At 44.8% G+C, this 18,678-nt stretch overlaps 1 protein-coding gene across 5 annotated transcripts in view; it reads right to left on the reverse strand.

The window, feature by feature from the left end:
- PARP11 (poly(ADP-ribose) polymerase family member 11) overlaps positions 1-18,291 on the reverse strand; it is a 33,125-nt gene extending 14,834 nt beyond the window's left edge. For 2 of the 5 annotated variants that reach the window (XM_043880765.1, XM_043880764.1), the window contains exons 1-3: positions 18,078-18,291; positions 4,284-4,482; positions 19-147 (exon numbers count right to left, since the gene is read on the reverse strand). In XM_043880765.1, coding sequence (XP_043736700.1) covers positions 19-147; positions 4,284-4,478 — 324 coding nt within the window. In that variant the 5' untranslated portion in view covers positions 4,479-4,482; positions 18,078-18,291. The other 3 variants (XM_043880766.1, XM_043880767.1, XM_043880768.1) reach the window with 3 other exon arrangements.
- Positions 18,292-18,678: the final 387 nt, after the last annotated feature.

The following is an 18,678-nucleotide window of genomic DNA, read 5'->3' on the forward strand; positions in this document are numbered from 1 at the left end:
CACCCCGAGGGGCGCTACCTGAAACATGTGCCACTTGCCGCACTCCGCCAAGTAAAACCAGCCCCACTGTGTGTCTGACGTGTCCATCTCATCCACCTCGCTGTCTGTCGTCTTGGATAAGAATTCTTCCGCTTTGTGAAACATCTCCTGAAGTGCCGGAAAGAGAGAGAGGAAGAGATCGTTTTCTTAGTAACCAGTGCGCTGTTTACACATCATTTTTTTTTTTTAATTTTTACTTATTTATTTCATATATTTACTTGGCTGCAGGTCCAGGGGGCGCTAGTGGTAAAGAATCCACCTGCCAACGCAGGAGACTTAAAAAAACGCAAGTCTGATCCCTGGGTCGGAAAGATTCCCTGGAGGAGGAAATAGCAATCCACTCCAGTATTCTTGCCTGGAGAATCCCATGGACAGAGGAGCCTAGCAGGCCATGGTCCATAGGGTCACCAAGGGTCAGACACGACTGAAGTGACTTAGCATCCACACCGTGTCTTGGTTGTGGCATGTGGGATCCCGTTCCCTAACCAAGGATTGAACATCAGCCCCCTGCATTGGGAACACTGAGTCTTAGCCAGTGGACACCAGGAAGTTTCTACACATCATTTTTCTTCTCACAAAGAGCTGTATGTCAACTGCGATGCTGACAAACAGCATACTGTCTCGCATATTGTCTCTGAAGATAAACATTTAAAATGATGTATATCACATTTGCACATCGGACATGGAACATAAAGTTCCAGTTTTTAGCAGCAACTGCTGGAGAAACAGTTTGGAGGTTTTGGATTAACTGCTTATAAGAAAAGTTCCCAGAGTGGACTGTTTAGAAAAAAAAAAAGGAAAGCTTCAGTTTGCATGTGCTCACTCTCTAAGTCATGTCTGATTTTTTTTGCGACCCTAGGACTGGAGCCCGCCAGGCTCCTCTGACTGTTAGATTTCCCAGGCAAGAATACTGGAATGGGTTGCTGTTTCCTTCTCCAGGGAATATTCCCAACCAAGGCATCAAACCCAAATCTCTCATGTCTTCTGCATTGGCAGGCGGGTTCTTTACCACTGCACCACCTGGGAAGCCTTGATTCAGACTGGGATTATGAAGTAAACCACAAATTTAAATTTTACATTTAAACTGTCCATGGTCTGTTTAAAAAAATCTTGGTGTTTATATAAAAAATACATTGACTATCGTTGCTTAACAAATCGGACAAACAATCAGACACTTGGGTGGATGTATCCACGTCCACGCAAGCACTTAAGTAAGCTGTGTCAGCACAGAGAAGCGCTCCAACTTCTCAGTTTAGCGCCAAGAAATGCGTCTTATCCTATGTTCACGTATTTGGCTAAAGGATCCACGCTACTACAACTAGTTAAGACCAAATACTGACACACTCGATTTTTGTTTTAAACATTCGTTATTTCAGGAACTCCCTGGCTAAGACTGAAGAGTTTTCACTGCCAGGGCCCGGTTCAATCCCTGGCTAGGGAACTAAGATCCTGCAAACTGTATAACATACCTTTTAAAAAAAAGCAATTAATTAAGTATTCACATTTCATTTAGTGGCATGGAAAAATGTTTATACTATATGGTATTGAGACTACAAAGGAGGCTATAATAAATGGAAACAGTATGATCCAATTTTAATAAAAATATACATCTGTCTCTACCCACATAAATGTGTATATGTCTATATATGCACATCTGTATATGCATACACACAGAAAAGTCCAAATGGATATATATTTAACATGGCTTTTTCCCTGAATGTTAGGATAATAATAGTAATAATAGTAACCCTTATATGACTCTTCAGTTCAGTTCAGTTCAGTTCAGTTCAGTCGCTCAGTCGTGTCCAACTCTTTGCAACCCCATGGACTGCAGCACGCCAGGCCTCCCTATTACCAACTCCCGGAGTTTACCCAAACTCATGCCTATTGAGTCAGTGATGCCATCCAATCATCTCATCCTCTGTCATCCCCTTCTCCTCCTGCCCTCAATCTTTCCCAGCATCAGTCTTTTCAAATGAGTCAGCTCTTCACATCAGGTGGCCAAAGTATTGGAGTTTCAGCTTCAACATCAGTCCTTCCAATGAACACCTAGGACTGATCTCCTATAGGATGGACTCTACTAGGTGCCAAATGCTGTCCCCAGTACTGCACAAGTAATACTCACAACAGCCCTATAACATAGATACTATTATTACCCCACATTTATAAATGAGAGGGTCACAAGAGGGAAGCCAGGGTTCAAACCCAGGCCATGCAGACCTAGGGTCTGTGCACTTCCACACAGTGGAACACTGCCTTATATTTCCTTATCAATGACTTTATAATCTTGTCTATATCATGTACATGTTATTATTTTTGAAAGTTTTAAACATTTTTGGGTGGAGAATGTGATTAAGAGGTCACCAGAAAAGAGGGAAAGAGGTGAGTCATGATCAACTTTACCTAGAATGTAGCTTTCTGTTCTTGTTCTCTAAGGGTTTTAAAACTACCAAATTTGCACAGCTAATATATGAAAATATTCTCCTTGCAAAAAAGCAGAACATTCAAGATAAAGCTCAAGACTTCTTTGACCGTCACTTCCCTTCCTGGTAACTCTCACCTTCTTTCTCCACGCTTAATCAATACTATTCATTTAACTGTGTATCATTCAGACTTTGCTCTGTGTGTATGTATATGCATGTGTGTTTCATCATATACACACACACAAAGTTAAATGGTTACCAGTGATTTGTCAAAACTTTAATTTCCTGTATCTCTGATTTTTTTTTTTTTTTTTTTGGGCAAAGAATATGTACTACTTGGGTAATTTGGAAAATACTTGTTTTAAATTTCATTCTTTAAAGTATCCAGAAGTGGTGTCACCTGGGATAAGCTTCTATGCCCTTCTTGAGGCCATGGTTTCCTTCTCACAAACCTGAGATGAGAAGCTCCTTCCTCCCGGGCTGCTGGGAGACATGATGCTCAGTCCTGCAGAGTACCAAGCACAGTACCTGAGCACAGGGGATGGGGCTTGTTATTTTTTCATTCATGTTTGGAAACTCTCTCCGAGGAATGCTTTGTAATTATGTTCAGGAACTTCCCTTCATGTTTTAAAGTGGATTGGCTGCTATGAAATGAAAACCAGAACACCCTCGGAGCAAGAGCTGTAGATTTAGGCTCTGCTGGTGGCACAGCAGGGGAAGAATCCGCCTGCCAACCCAGGAGACACGGGCTTGAACCCTGGGTCGGGAAGATTCCCTGGAGGAAGAAATGGCAACCCACTCCAGTGTTCTTGCCCGGAAAATCCCATGGACAGAGGAGCCTGGCAGGCTGCAGTCCATGAGGTTGCAGAGTCAGATGTGATTTAGCAACTGAGCAGACATGCACACGCATTTAACCTTATATATTTTAACCCAGTAATAAAGGCAGTGATTTAAATTTTAAGATCAGTAGTGTAAGTTATTCACAGTGCCTACTCTTCCTTCTTTATTACTTACTGTTCACCTAATTTGCCCATTTTACCGTGAGAGACACAGAAAGCAAGAGTGACCTAAATTTAGTTTTTCTTCCGAAAATAACTTGAAAAATTGGGAAGGATGAATTTCAAGGAAATAGTTCAGATAAATATTTGGCTTATGAGTTCCATCTAGGAGAAGGGGGATGGGAAATAGAAAACCCCCTGGACACAGCATACAAGCAACCGGCGTGCTGCACTGGGGCACACTAACCCAGGAACACACTGTGAGCCAGGTTCCCGGGGGCGAGCCCCCCAAAGTCCTCTCCAAGCGTCCTGTCATAGGCAGCTGTGCCAGCAGGCCGGAGAGGGGGCGCCCAGGACAGATTGTCCACCATCCCTGTAAAGTGAGGGCCACAGGCCAGTACTACTGCCCTAGAGCGCTTCAGATTTGATACAATTCCTCGCCAATTTACACTCATTTTTTCCTCCACAACCCAAGGCACAAGAGAAGTCATTATTCTCCAATTAATGTTAGCAGGGGAAAAGAAATAGAGAAAAGATAATTACATTGTCTAGAATCACACAGCTGGCAGTTTAAAGAAGATTCTAGAAACACCCGAGGCCTCCGGCGCGTCGGTTCTTCCCTAAGATGGCAGCCCCCTGTTTCTTCTCTCCTCTGGGGCAAAAGGTGAATGTGACCGCTTTGCTTCACAGATGCTATGACTTTCTTTCTACAGACTCAGTTCATAAGACTAAACCTGTATGGTTTTCAACAAGTTCACCCTCCAAAGGAATGACTAGTCTATATAATAAGTCTCAAAGAGTTAAGTCAAGCTTCAGTGAATACCTTTAGAACACTGTAACCATGGAAGTAATGTATCGAGGTTATAATACATTTATAGGCAATGAAAGCAGCGTGTGCAAGCTGTCCACCAGGGGGGAGGCAGTCAATAAATGTCAGTGAGATGGGTTCAGTCAGCCAGGGTGCCATACTCTGCTTGATCTTCTGGTTAACTGGCAGACAACGATACTTCCTGCACATCAGGCTGAGGAGAAAAAAAAAAGGTTAATGTAAAGTGGAAAAAAAACGTTTTGTAAGTTTTCAAGTGCAATGTGTATGCTGGCGGAGCCTGTCTACAGCGCTAGCTATTCCAAGGGGAATATTTATGGGGCCTGGGAGCAATCAGTTTGGATCATTAAATTGAAAGGCCAGGTAGAAGATAAGTTTAAAGTCAAAATCCTGGCCTGTGGGAGAAAAATAACCTTCCAGATGGCTAAAACCCTCTGATGAGTTTATTAAAATAAATATCATTCATTTGGTTAGTATAAACATAACACCTTGAGGAAATAGTATTTGGTAATGAAAACCTCCTTGTTTCTTATATGTGTCAAAGTGTGAAGTGTTGGCTGCTCAGTTGTATCCCACTCTTTGCGACCCCATGGACTGCAGCCTCCTCTGTCCATGGGATTATCCAGGTAAGAATACTAGAGTGGGTTGCCACTTCCGGCTCCAAGGAATCTTCCCAACCCAGGGATCGAACCTGGGTCTCCTGCATTGCAGGCAGACTCTTTACCATCTGAGCCATCAGGGAAGCCCCCCTTCTTATAGCAAGAAGGTCCAAAATTGGATATCAAAAGCTTCGAAACAGGGTGGAACTTCTGGAATGACAAAACTGCATTTTAACTGGTGGACGTTATTTAAAAGAACAACAACATTCAAAGTCTCTGGAAACTGTCCTAAGAGCATACAGCAAAAGAAGTATTTGCTCAAGAACATCTACTAAATCTCAGAGCAGGCAAGGGAGGGTCTGGCCTTTGAGCTGAGGTCTGCTCCATTAGGCCGGCTCCCCCTGCTCTGTGCTGCAGACAAAAAGACAGGGGCCTCCTCTCTCTCCAGCTGCTAGTCTGGGGCTGACACCCTGGAAGGGGCTGCCTGCCCCCACGTGCACAAGGCCTACTTCGGGCAGGCAACACCAAGGACTCATCTCCTTTCCTCTACCCAGTCCCCACTCATGTGGTGGAAGCTCCTGTCCACACCCAGCCAGCTGTGAATACGGGGCCCTGACGGCTTCCACCTAGTTTGCTCCCAGGGTAGAGGTTTCATGGCAGGAGGTGTAAGTCAAGAAGACCAGGGGCTGTCATCTCCCCTCTCGCCTAGTGCCCACTCAGAGAAAGGTGGCACTCTGGGAAGAATGGGCTCCCATCTCCAGCTCCAGGTGCAGTGACACCGGGGTTCTATTTGCGGGAGGAAACGTACACCCCCGCTTAGGGTGCAGAGATCCATGTATCTGCCTGAGGGGGCTGGCTCTACATGAACAGACAGTACAGAACCTCATGCTTAAGAGCATTATTGGGGAAAAAAAAATAGCAATCTTTTCGTGAAATTAAGGAGAAGTTCTGATATAAGCAGAATAGCAGACTAGTCAAAAAGCAATGTAGAGAACCAGGGAAAGCCAACAAGAGCCCACCTGTAATCAACAGTGGGAGTGGGAAGGCTGTGCACAAGCTCTAGGCTGTACCCACCCAGGAGCGGTCAGAGCAGGTCCTGGGGCAGATGTCACATCTCCAAGGCCGCACACCAATCCATCAGCATGGGGGGAACCTCATTGGCACAAGGGGCTTAAACATTTCTTTTAACAAAACACCGAGTGAACCGTCCTTTTCCGCCGAGTCTTTTATTAAGACTGGAGAAGGAAATAGCAACCCACTCCAGTACCCTTGTCTGGAAAATCCCATGGATGGAGAAGCCTGGTAGGCTACAGTCCATGGGGTCACAAAGAGTGGGACACAACTGAGTGACTTCACTTCACTTTTATTAAGAAATCAGTTGTTCATATGTTTGTGGGCCTACTTCTAGACCTTCTAGTCTAATAAACATTTTTTCTATTTTGAATACACGGTTTTGAGTGCCATTTCATGTCATGTTGCTTGCTCAGTCATTTCCAACTCTCTGAACTGTAGCCCGCCAGGCTCCTTTATCCATGGGATTCTCCAGGCAAGAATACTGCAGTGGGTTGCAATTTCCTCCTCCAGGGGATCTTCCCGATCCAGGGATCGAACCCACGTCTCTGGCATCTCCTGCATTAGCAGGCAGATTCTTTACCACTAGTGCCACTTAGGAAGGCCAGTTTCATACTGAATCTTTTAATCAGGTAGTGTTAGCCTTCCAAATTTGCTCTTCTTTCTCAGAACTGCTTTGGCAGGTCTAGGTCCGTTCATGTTTGATTGGAATTGAATAGTGAGTGAGCTACCCGGAAGAACGGGCATCTCAACAATATTTAGTATTCCAACCTGTGAATGAGGTATGTCTCTTGACTTATTTACCTGTTCTTTAACTGTTTTCAATAATGTTTTATAGTTTTTGGTGTACAGATCCCACACATCATTTCTGCAAGATTCATTACTAGGTATGTCATATTTTTGATACCACTATAAATGGAACTGCATTTGGAATTTCAATTTCTGATTGAATGTTGCTAGTATGTAGAGATACATTGATTTTGGGATATGGTTTCTGTATTTGGCAACCTTAGTAAATTCACTTATTAGTTCTAGAAGACTTCTGGACATTTCATCACATTTTCTATATAGGCATCATACAGACAGCTTTCCTTCTTTCTTCTAGCATACAGATGCCTGTTCTTTCTTTCCTGTGCTCTCTTTTTCTTGCCTTATTGCACTGGTTATAATCTCCAGGATAAAGGTGCATAAACAACAAGCATCACTTCCTCATTCCTGATCTTAGTGGGGAAGCATTCAGTCTTTGACTACTAAGTTTGATATTAGATACAGGTATTTCATAGCTGTCCCTTGTGTCAGGGCTCCCCAAGGTCATCAACCTCAGGCTCATGAGAGAAGAATTCACAGGACTCAGAGTTGGTCGATTCATGGCTAGTTTATTACTGTAAAAATATACAGAGTGAAATAAACACCACGGGGAAAGTGGACGGGGTGAGGTCCAGAGGAATCATATTCAAGCTTTCAAGTGTCCCTTCCCACTGGAGTCACACAGGACACTTATTTCTCCCAGAAACTATGTTGGCAACAAAGTGCTGCCCACCAAGGACATTCACCTGAGCCTAGGTGTCCAGAGGTTCTACTGAGTATTGGTCATGCAAGCATATAGCACCTGTGTGGGTGACCTCAGCTGCCAAAGTTCCAGACCACTAGAAGGTTAGAACTCACCATGAATCACACTGCTAGTGTAAACTATCTGGACACTGAGAAAGCATGGCTGAAGATCACGAGCATGCAATTATACTCATTCAATAACCAATTCCAAGAGTTCAGTTCTTTGGAGTTCAGCAAAGGACAGTCATGAAAACAGGCTTTTTCCTGAGAATGTGCAGAGTTTGAGAAGCCCAGGCCTGTTCAGTTAACCTTTTCTGTACACCCCTTCTCAGGCTGAGCATGTTTTCTTCTGGTCCTAGGCAGATCAGAGCTTGTATCAGGAATAGATACTGGATTTTGTCAAATGTGTTTTCTGCATGCATTGAAATAATCATATGGTTTTTCATTTTAGTGTGTTTGCAGATAAGTTATACTGACTGCTGGGCTTCCCTGATGGCTCAGATGGTAAAGAATCTGCCTGCAATGCAGGAGACCTGGGTTTGATCCCAGGGTCAGGAAGATCCCCTGAAGAGAATGGCTACCCACTCCAATATTCGGCCTTAAGAATCCCACGCACAGAGGTGCATGGTGGGCCACAGTCCATGGGGTCGCAAAGAGTCAGACATGACTGAGTGACTAACACATACTGATTGCTATTCAAATATTAAACAAACCTTGAATCTGGGGGATAAACACCATTTGGTAATGATGCATTAACCTTATATGTTATTAGGTCTGATTGCTAAAATTTACTTGAGAATGTTTGCGTCTACGTTCATGAGGGATGTTGATCTGTAGTTGTCTTACACCGTCTTTGACTGGTTTTGGTATTGGCATGATGAGTTTCATAGAATGAGTGGTGAAGTATTACCTTAACTTTGATTTTCTGAAAGTCTGTGCACAATTGGTATTATTTCTTCCTTAAATGTTCATAAAAATCACTGGCAAGCAACTGCACCTGCAGTTTTCTTTGTGGGTAGGTTTTTTCCTACAAATTTAAATTCTTTAGTAAATATTGGGCTATTTGTTGTGATTTATTTCTTGAGGGTGCTTTGGTGATCTGTGTCTTAGAGAGAACATGTCAATTTTATCTTAGTCACCACACTAATTGACATTCAGTTGTTTGTAACATCCCCTTACTCTCCTTCCACGTTTGTAGAATATGGAGTGATACTATCTCTCTCATTCTCAATATTGGTAATTTGTATTCCCTATTACTATTTTTTCTTCTGGTTTCATTTTCTCTGTTGTTTCATTTTCATCATTTTCACTCTAAACTTTATCTCTTTGTTCCTGCTTTAGTTTAATTTGCTGTTCTTTTTCTCATTTCTTAAGGAGGAAGCTGTGGTCACTGATTTGTGACTTTTTTTTTTTTTATATAAGCATCAGTATAGCTATAAATTTCCCTCTAAGTACTGCTTAGCAGCATACCACAAATTTGATAGGTTTTCATATTCTATTTTCCCTTATTTCTTTAATAGGTTTTGTGAGGTTACTATTTACTTACCAATACTTAAGGATTTTACAGATCTTTTGTTTACTGAATTCTAATTTAATTCCATTTCACTCAGACAGCATACCTATGATCCAAATTCTTTTAAATGTATTTAGACTCCTTTCATGGCCCAGAGATATGATCTATCTTGCTAAATATTCTCTGTGTGGTTAAAAAAGAAATGTGTATTCAGCAGTTGTTTGATGTAATTAAAGGTCTATAAATATTGATTAGCTGAAGCTGATGTTGATAATGTTGTTCAAGTCTTCTATACCCTTGCTCATTCCTAACTACTTATTTCATCAATTATTGAGGCAGGAGTATTAAAATCTCCAACTAAAATGGGATTTGTCTATTTCTCTTTACAGTTTGATTAGTTTTGTTTCATCTATCTTGATACTTTATTATTGGGTGTATAAATGTTTAAGGTTGTTACTGATTAACTGATTTCTTTATAATTAGGATACGGCATTCTTTATAACTAATAATACCATTATCACTGAAACCTACCATAATATTAATATACCACTCTTTCTCTCAACTAGAGTTAGCACTGTATATCTCTTTCCATTTAGTTTTATCCTACTTGTGCCTTCATTTTCAATGTGTTTCCTGTAGACAATTTACAGTTCGGTTTTGCTTTTTAATCCAATCTGACAATCTGCCTTCTAACTGGGATGTTTGGAGCATTATTTATTATTACTGAATGCTTAGGTTTATCATCTTGCTATTTGCTTTTTATTTGTCCACTGTTCTTTGTCCCCTTTTCATCTTTTTTTTTAAATCTTCTTTTCGGCTGAGTACTTTGGGGATTCCACCTCATCTCCTTTGGTGGCTTATTACCTATAACTTTGTGTGTCTACACACACTATGTCTATTGTCTCACTTTCCAGGCACGCTGAAATCTACTCTAACTTGGGTTTCTAGCTTCTGGCCCAGTATCTCCTACCACTGTCACAGACAAGACACGCGCACACACAGGCACTTGCCAGGACCTCCAATGAGCTTGCACTTTTATCAGACCTTATCTTATTTAACCTCTCAGTAACATTTTAACCATTAATCTAAACTACTTTTTTCTCAGTTTTCATTGAATCACACTCTCCAAATAATCTCAGATTTCTGGCCATGATTCTCAACTGTTTGCAACTTTACATCTATTCATCCTATAACTTCACAGGTTCCTAGTGCTCGGTCCTAGTCCCTTTTGTCTTCCTTAGCATCTTTAAAACACAGTCCTTAAGAATTAGGAAGTAGTTCAAAGGCATTTTCAGAGAAAAAAGGAAAAGGGAGAAATTTGTTCACAGGCAGTTTGCAAAGTTGAAATTTAAGATTAATAATGATTTTCACAAAAATCCTTTATTTTCTTACCATAACGTCTATGTTCGGTCTGTGTTAATCAGTTCATATAAGCTGGTTTTCAGCAAATATAATGGTGTAAAAACAAATAAACTTCCACACAATTTTCAAACAGAGCCCAAATCAATCTGCTTTGTTGATAAGGATACAGAGGAAGCCCAGGCTAAAAAGGAATCACCCAACAGCTAAAACGGGTAAAAGTCTTGATGTTGCGGAGAACCTGTCAATCCAAATTTAATGCCCAATTTAATTGCTGTGACCAAAAAAAAAAAAAAAGCTACTGACAAAATTTCTTTATTAAAGTACTCTGTTGGAAGTCACATCTTATCAACGGCACATGATACAGCAGAGCGATTGTTATCACTTGAGTGTTTCAACATGTATTTAGTTTTAAAATTGAACAGACTACTAGAGAGAAAATACAAATCCATTCTTGTAGTATATGTAGTATGTAACAGGGTAGGCAAACTCGACAGCCTTCTGTTCTGTTTACTGGTAGGAACTCATGGTACAAGGGAAGCTGGCTTTCATTCAGGCAATGATACTTTTGTGGGCTGTGACGTGGGCTGGAAAAGGTGCAATCCATTCACAACTAAAAGCTCAAGCTATACAAACAGCAAGGAAATGTGCTGCTGGGCTCCTAAATGATTCTTAAACATCTGGGACAGTCAGAAGGCAGTGATGCGCCTCCCAATTGTAATTGGGTGTGGAAAGAAACAGTGAAAACCAAATACTAGCAAATCCTGACACCTCAGAGCACGTGCTCTCAGATGCTGAAGGAAGAAATGGCAATGTCTCTAAGATTCCCCTTCCCACCTGATTTACTGGCTGCCAAGGACAAAAGTGCTGACAAGAGTTGCTGAAAAGTGGGATGAGATTAAAAACATTTCTTTGTGATACGGATAAAACCTATGGTCATGCTTGATTTCCAGAGGCCTATGGAAGTGGATGCTGAAACATAGTCAGCATCATAAATAACAACAACCTACTATTACAAGGCCAAAATATCCCTAAACCTTTTTTCACCCCAAATTTTAACGCTGAGAATATAATACCAGATTTCACAAAGTCACCAAACTATGCTGGAAATGGCTCAATTGCTAGGCTCTGATTTCTTCCAAGAATCCCGACTCATCGGAGAGTAAGACTGACCTTAGTATTGTGAATATATAAAAAACACAACCAGTGTTACAAGAGAACAGGGACAGATACTTTCCAGAGCAGTCCAAGAATCCACTTGCTCCCGTCTTCCAAACATCCTGGCTGGTTGAATCCTAGTTATCTGATATTGTAAGTGTGTCAATTCGGCAACTGGGTTGACCCACCCTGCTCTCCTCAACCCTGGACAACACTATAGCTCCCTAAGAGCCTCCCCACGGTCCTTCAGATGTCCATCTGTGTAAGTTCCAGTCGCTGCCAGAACAAACAACCAACTCAGTGGCTTAAAAGAACACACTTTCTCATCTCACAGGTCTGCTGCAGTCTGATGTGGGACTCATAGGCTAAAATGAAGGTGGGCTCGCTTCCCGTCTGGAGGCTGTCGCGGGGCTCAATTTCCTTGGCTTTTCCAGCTTCTAAAAGCCACTTGCACTGCTTGCTTTATGGCTCCCTTAGTCCATCTCCAGTCAGCGACGATGCACATCTGTGATTCTTCCTCCAGCCTCACGTTCCCTCTGACTCACTCCTATCTCCGTCTTCTGCTTTTAAGCACCCCAGTGATGACGACACTGGGTACACCTGGACAATTCAAGATACACTTCCCATTATTAGTCAGCTGACCGGTAATCTTAACTCCCCTTTGCTCTGTGACCTGACAAGAACCACACTTTCTGGTGACCAGGATGTGGAAATCTTTGGCAGCCCATCACTCTGCCTCGCACACTCTCTAACACAGAGCTCATTTTCCCCACAGCAGCCAGAATGATCTTTGTAAAACCCCGCCTCCAAGGGTAAAGATCACATCTTAAACAGGTGCCACAAATCCACACGTGGCCTGTTCCTGACTACCTACAGGCCCTGACTCCTGGTTCCCGGCATTCCAGCCACAGACCATTTCTCTCTCAAGCTCCTTCCTGCCTCGGGGCATTTCTGCTGTCTGAACAGCCCTCCTCCCCTCCCATGCTGGCTGTACCTGGCTAACCCTTGCTCAGTCCCTCAGATCTCTGCAGAAGGAGCTCTCACTGGGTGGCGTGACTGACTCTCCGAGTCCAGCACTAGCTCCTCCTGTTACACATTCCACTGTGCTTTTTCTTTCAGAGCTTCTACTATGGTTGGAGTTGAATGCTACGGTGCAGTTATCGATGTAATGTCTGCCTCACTGCACAGACCGCAAACCCACAAGGACTGAGCCTGTTGGGTTGCTCACCACCGTGAACTCTGGGCCTGAGAACTGACTGGCTTATAGTAAGTGCTAAATAAATGAGTGACTGCCCTCAGACCTTATTTCCAAAGCAAGTCTAACTCTGGAGGGGGAAGCTGCACGTGCCAAGGGCCTCAGCACCCTGCGTGAGCACCAGGCCAGGTGGGGCTCCCTCGGTGAACCGCCCCACACCACCCCTTCAGGCCTCAACCACGAACACCACCCCAGCTTTGCCCCCGACTGTGTTCTGCCCTGACACCAAACCATCAGACTCACCCCAAGCCCTGTGCGGTGCCCACCATGCCAGTCCCAGGAAGGCTGCATTGTCTCTCTCCTCCTGCTTGTGGGTGGCATCACCAGAGAAGTCCTGAATCCCCAGAGCTGTCATCACAAACATTTTCTGCAGCTCAGGAGCCCTTCCTTTACCTCCGATTCCCTGCAACTCTCTCCCCAGAGGGTCTTTCCTACTCACTCTAAATCCTACATCCTAAGTTGGAATGGGAAGAGCATTTATTCTGGGGCCAGAAAGTTCTGTGTTGAAAACTGGGCTGCCCTTATTCAGAAAGTGCATCCAAGGTTGAGCCTTTGTCTCATCATTAAGCAAGAGGACAGTAATTTACAAGTCCCCACCTCACAGAGGTATCGGAGGACCCATAAACTATTCAGTGTTGCCCCCAGCCACCAAACACCACACACATCACATGCCTCTCTAAGCTCAGCTAAACCCACTGCCCGAACAATTATAAAGAATGCCAGGACAATGCCAAAGTTCTCGGTGACCTCCCAGCAAGTCAGGTGCTGGGACAGAGACAGGGCTGGGGGAGCTGAAGTTTGAGTAAGAATGACAAAAAGTGTAAGATTATTCTCTCAAGACGCTTGACAGAGAAAGGAGAGAAGGCTGGAAGCAGCTGTCAGTTATCAAATCCTGAGTGGATGCTCATCTTGAGAACATGTCTGCATAGACATACACTGTCTAAAACTTTCCCTGAGAGGAACCCACCCTACCTCCATCCCCCCTCCAGCCCGAGGGTACATCTATAAAAGACTGCCTACTCCACACACGCAGAGGCACAGATGTCAGCTGCCACCCGCTACAGCCCTCCACACTCATTCTCTCGCGATGTCCTCACAGAGACTTGGCCCACCAGCCATGCTCTTCTTCCATGTCACTCCTCCACTGAAGCTGTACGGCTCATTCTCTCTTGCTTTTGCGGGATTCAGCTACTTTGCTTCCTTTGTCCTTCCCATGAGACCACATCTTGTGACTCAGACACCTAGCTCAAACTGTAAGTTACTTCACTAAACCTACCCAGTCCCCCAGACACCCTCTGGCAACACTGGCCCCATTCAGACTATACCTCCAGCCCTTGAGGACAGGCTCTGACGTGGTCAGGTTTGCACTGGTCCCTTCCTAGTCTGGAGTAAACAGGCATTCATCTCGTGCTTGTTGATGGAGTGAAATCATGACTCGACAGCTCAGGGAGCTGGGTTTAGACATACTACCTGTGAACTCTTGGACAGACAACCGGTAGCTCTGTCCATCAGCCAGTTCAGAGAGGGGGTCAGGTCTAACGGCGTACATTGGGCAGGAGTGGCCATCAGAGTGATACCTGAAGCCTGGGAGCTCAGAAAGACGCGCCGAGACAAGAACAAGGGGAAGGTGGCACATTTCGGGGCAGAAGAAGGCAGTGCAGCTAAGCCAAGATCAGGATTCAAGGACAAATCACAGGAAGGAAAAGAAATCCAAAGAAGTACAGTCCCAGAAAATTCAAAAACAAAGAGAGGAAGTTGTGAGAAATACTTCCAGTGGCATTAGTGTTGCAGAAAGACAGAAGAGTCAGGTGTGCCGGTGGCCGCTGTGCACGGTGACTCAAAGTTCTCGGTGACCTCCCAGCAAGTCACGTGCTGGGGCAGAGGCAGGGCTGGGGGAGCCGAGGTTTGAGTAAGAATGTCAAAAAGCTTAAGACTATTCTCTCAAGACGCTGGACAGAGAAAGGAGAGAAGTCTGGAAGCAGCTCAGCTGTGACGATAAAACAACAGAGGAAAAGGAGGCTTGGCAGGTGGAGCGCTGCACTGACTTACAAACGTTATCACGGCTCCCGCCAAGCGGCAGGACGGAGGCAGCGAGGACACGGGTGCTAACAGTTCTGTGGCTTCCCCACCTGCCTGATCTTGGGAAAGTCATTTCCTCCTCCCTCTGCTATGTCACTAGACTGTTCTCACCATCTGAGCTAACAAGGGAAAAGGAATTTTGCAAGAGTATATCACTCTTTATGAAGGCCTATTACTGCAAGATGATTTGTTATCTTAAGAGACGTTTGTCACTTTTCACTTTCTGTCATCAGAGAAAAGCTGGAACTCCCTCCCATGTAACGTTGACACTTTATTTTCAGCAAAGAGGGGTAAGACAATGGCAGAGAGAGCAAAAGGCAGGGCAAGCTCAGGGTATGCAGAGTCAAGGCAGGGATGGCGCCCCTTCCAAGTCCTTTCTACAGATCCTGTCATTTTCCTAAACTGGGGCACACTGGCCAAGGGCTGCCTCCCCCAGTGGGTGGAGAACTGCCAGGAACCCCCACTGGAACTGACAGCCTGCCGCCTGTCAACCGGATCTGCCTCGGTCGGTGCCTGGCCGGTAAAAGACTTGAACAGAATCACCACCAACCTCATGACTGTCTTGAAAAAGGAAAATAAAACTGTGTGCTGAGATAAAGTTTATTTATAGCTCCTTGGTTTTCTTGTATGGGGTTTCCCCCCACCCAAGGAAATGCTGCAAGTTCGTGGTGATTTTCCACACTCCAAACATGTCTGGGGTACTTTTCAGGTGGAAGGGGGTGGCTGCTTCTAGTATTACCACAGCCAGAGTCAGTGCAGTATCTCCCCAAAACACTTGTGAGGAGAATACAGTGTCACACAAGAGGTGTATCTGCCAGAGGAGATTTGCAGATTACAGGTGGCGTATCAGCGTCATGGATACTACCAAAACAATACAGGGAGAAACTAGCAGACATCTTCAATTAAAGCAGTTCACTATGCCTTCCTCCACAAAGTAGAATTTATTATACTGTTTAATGGAAAGAAATGGTAAACAGTAATTTACACTGGCGGGCAATACAAGAGTCATCTGTATTTATCTTTAGGATGCATTTTTTTTTCATCTTCCAAATTTGGTTTAGAGAAATATTAAAATTAATTTTTATTCCAGGAGCACAGCTGGACAGACTATCCAGATGCTTCTTCTATTATAAGAAACAAACACATTACCAGAGGAAACCCAAATGCAGGATGATGACTGTATTTATACAAAACAGACCTGGATTTGATCCCTGGCTTGGGAAGATCCCCTGGAGAAGGGAAAAGCTACCCACTCCAGTATTCTGGCCTGGAGAATTCCATGGACTATAGTCCATGGGGTCGCAAAGAGCTGGACATGACTGAGCGACTTTCACTTCACAAACTATCCTTATTGACAGCATTCACATGCTCAGAGGAATAAAAACAGTATCAGTAAGAAAACACAGGAGTATTAACACATATTAGAGTGGCATGACAAGGGTCAGAAGAATGTGGGTTTGTAGGTGGAAAGTTCATCACGATTAACAAAAGTCAGGCTGCTCTACTGAAATCAAGCAAAATCACTAGAGTGATTTCAGAGAAAACCAAGTATTCCTTCCAAAGAAGTGAGATAATGCCATAACAAACTAAATAGAGGAGATATCCACTAGTGCCTCTATAATCCTCACAAACACACCAGTGACCTAACAGTGAATCCTGATATGTATGTGATGGAGGAGAAAAAAAATAGAGCAAAGGAGTCTTCCCAGTGTCGATACAATGGCCTTTGTGAAGTCAACGGGCATTTACTGAGCACCTACTATATGCCAGGCTCTCTTCCCTAGTCTGTGGACGCCACAGGACACAAAACAGAGAAAAATCTCTGCCCCTGTGGAGCTTACAACATGCTGAAGGATTTAAGACATGTGACTTTGAGCAAGACATGTACTTAGATGAGTAAAGATGTGTTATGGAGAAACCAGGAAGAGGACAGCCAATAAAAAATGAATATACACACAAACACACATATAATAATATATGAAACTGACTGATGACAGCGAAAGTGAATATATAAGCAGAATACATTCTCACAATCTGCAATTATTTTTGCTAAAATCAAAACCCGGCAATTACTTTCCTCTGATGTGGCCTTATATTAGAGAATTCTATGTTTGAGCCAAAAAAAAAAAAAAAAAAAGGTCTTAAATGATGACCATCATTACACGAAGGTCTGGGATGGAACCACAACATGCAGCAAAAAAATCCAGAGCAACAGACTAGTTTCCACTGGGGAAAAACAAGATGGGAATTTACTGATAACTCCCTTATTTACCTGAAAATATATTCCAGGGATGGGGAAGATGAAGTACTGATGACAGAAAAGGAGTTACTTCAAATATGGAAACGGGGTTATTAAAGGAGATTCAGCAATTTCTCTCAGCAGACGGGGTAGCTGCAAATATTTTGGCCAAATATATGCATGATTCTGATACATGATTCTGCCATTTTCCAGTTAACTCAAAGGTGTAAACAGCGTCTATTTGTGTTGCCAGGCGACTTCGCCTCTAACAAGAGACTAATAGGAATACTCCTAGGAAACGGACTCCTCTCTTTGAAGGTACAAAAGCAAAATAAACAAAAATATATGCAGACACAATGCAAATACTGGAGGGAGAACGACTTGCAGCGGAAACGCTCCAGGTCATCACTTCTGTCCACCCGGGGGAGGAAAAAAAAATCTAAGAACACACGCTCGCCCCTCCACTCCTCCCACCCCAGTTTTCGCAGGCTGTCCATCAGAAAAGGGAAAGGAGCCCAGGCAGTTCCCCTTAGGCCCATTCAGGGGCGAGCCCGGGGGGAAATCCCCTTCGCTTTGGATAGGGGTGAGGTGGGGGGCTAGCAAGTACACCTGAGCCTAACGAAGACTCAGAAGTTCGAGGCCCAGGAAACGCCAGCCAGACAGCAAAACACAGTTTAAAACGACGGTGTGGAGAGACGGGGGGCAGAGAAACCACAGCGAGTCCAAATCAGTGGGACGGGACAGCCAGCCTGCCCGGCGCTGGGGACCCACCGAGCCTTCTCCACTGTTCGCAAGGCGCTGCTGGAGCCGCCGAAGTCGCGGCCTCAGTGTTCCCGGAACTCAACAGCCGGCCGGCAGGGCCAGGAGGGGTGCGGGGAGGGAGGTGGGGCGCAGTTCCCGGGAACTCCGCCCGCCCTCTCCCGTCAACCCCGCCCATCGGTCCGCCCCATCCCACCCGGCTACTCACCGGATTCGCTTCCCACATAGCGGTGGCGAAATCGAGCGGAGAGAGCCTAGGGGAAGGGGCCGGCCGCAGGGTCGGGGCACTGGGTTTTTCCCGAGGGTCCCCGGGAGCCAAGGGACGGAGAGGCAACCCTCTCGTAGGCCTCCTTCTCCCCTGTCACAAGCCGGCGTCTTCGGACCCCAAACCTTCCGACTTCCGGCTGCAGCCGGCCAACCAACGCCGGCCCCGCCCCGCCCCGGCCCCGGAAGCCCGCCCCGCCCCTGACGCTCCCTTCCGGCCTCAGCGCTGGGTGGGCGGGGCCCGCGAGGGTCTGAGTGGTCCTGGGGCTCATAAAGGGTTCTCCGTCGAAGCACCGAGGAGACAATGGCAACCCATTTCAGTACCATTGCCTGGCAAATTCAATGGATGGAGGAGCCTAGTATGCTGCAGTCCATGGGGTCGCTAAGAGTCGGACACGACTGAGCGACTTCCCTTTCACTTTCCACTTTCATGCGTTGGAGAAGGCAATGGCAACCCACGCCAGTGTTCTTGCCTGGAGAATCCCAGGGACGGGGGAGCCTGGTGGGCTGCCGTCTATGGGGTCTCACAGAGTCGGACACGACTG

Source organism: Cervus elaphus, chromosome 22, assembly GCF_910594005.1.
Source record: "Cervus elaphus chromosome 22, mCerEla1.1, whole genome shotgun sequence".
Lineage (NCBI taxonomy): Eukaryota > Metazoa > Chordata > Mammalia > Artiodactyla > Cervidae > Cervus > Cervus elaphus.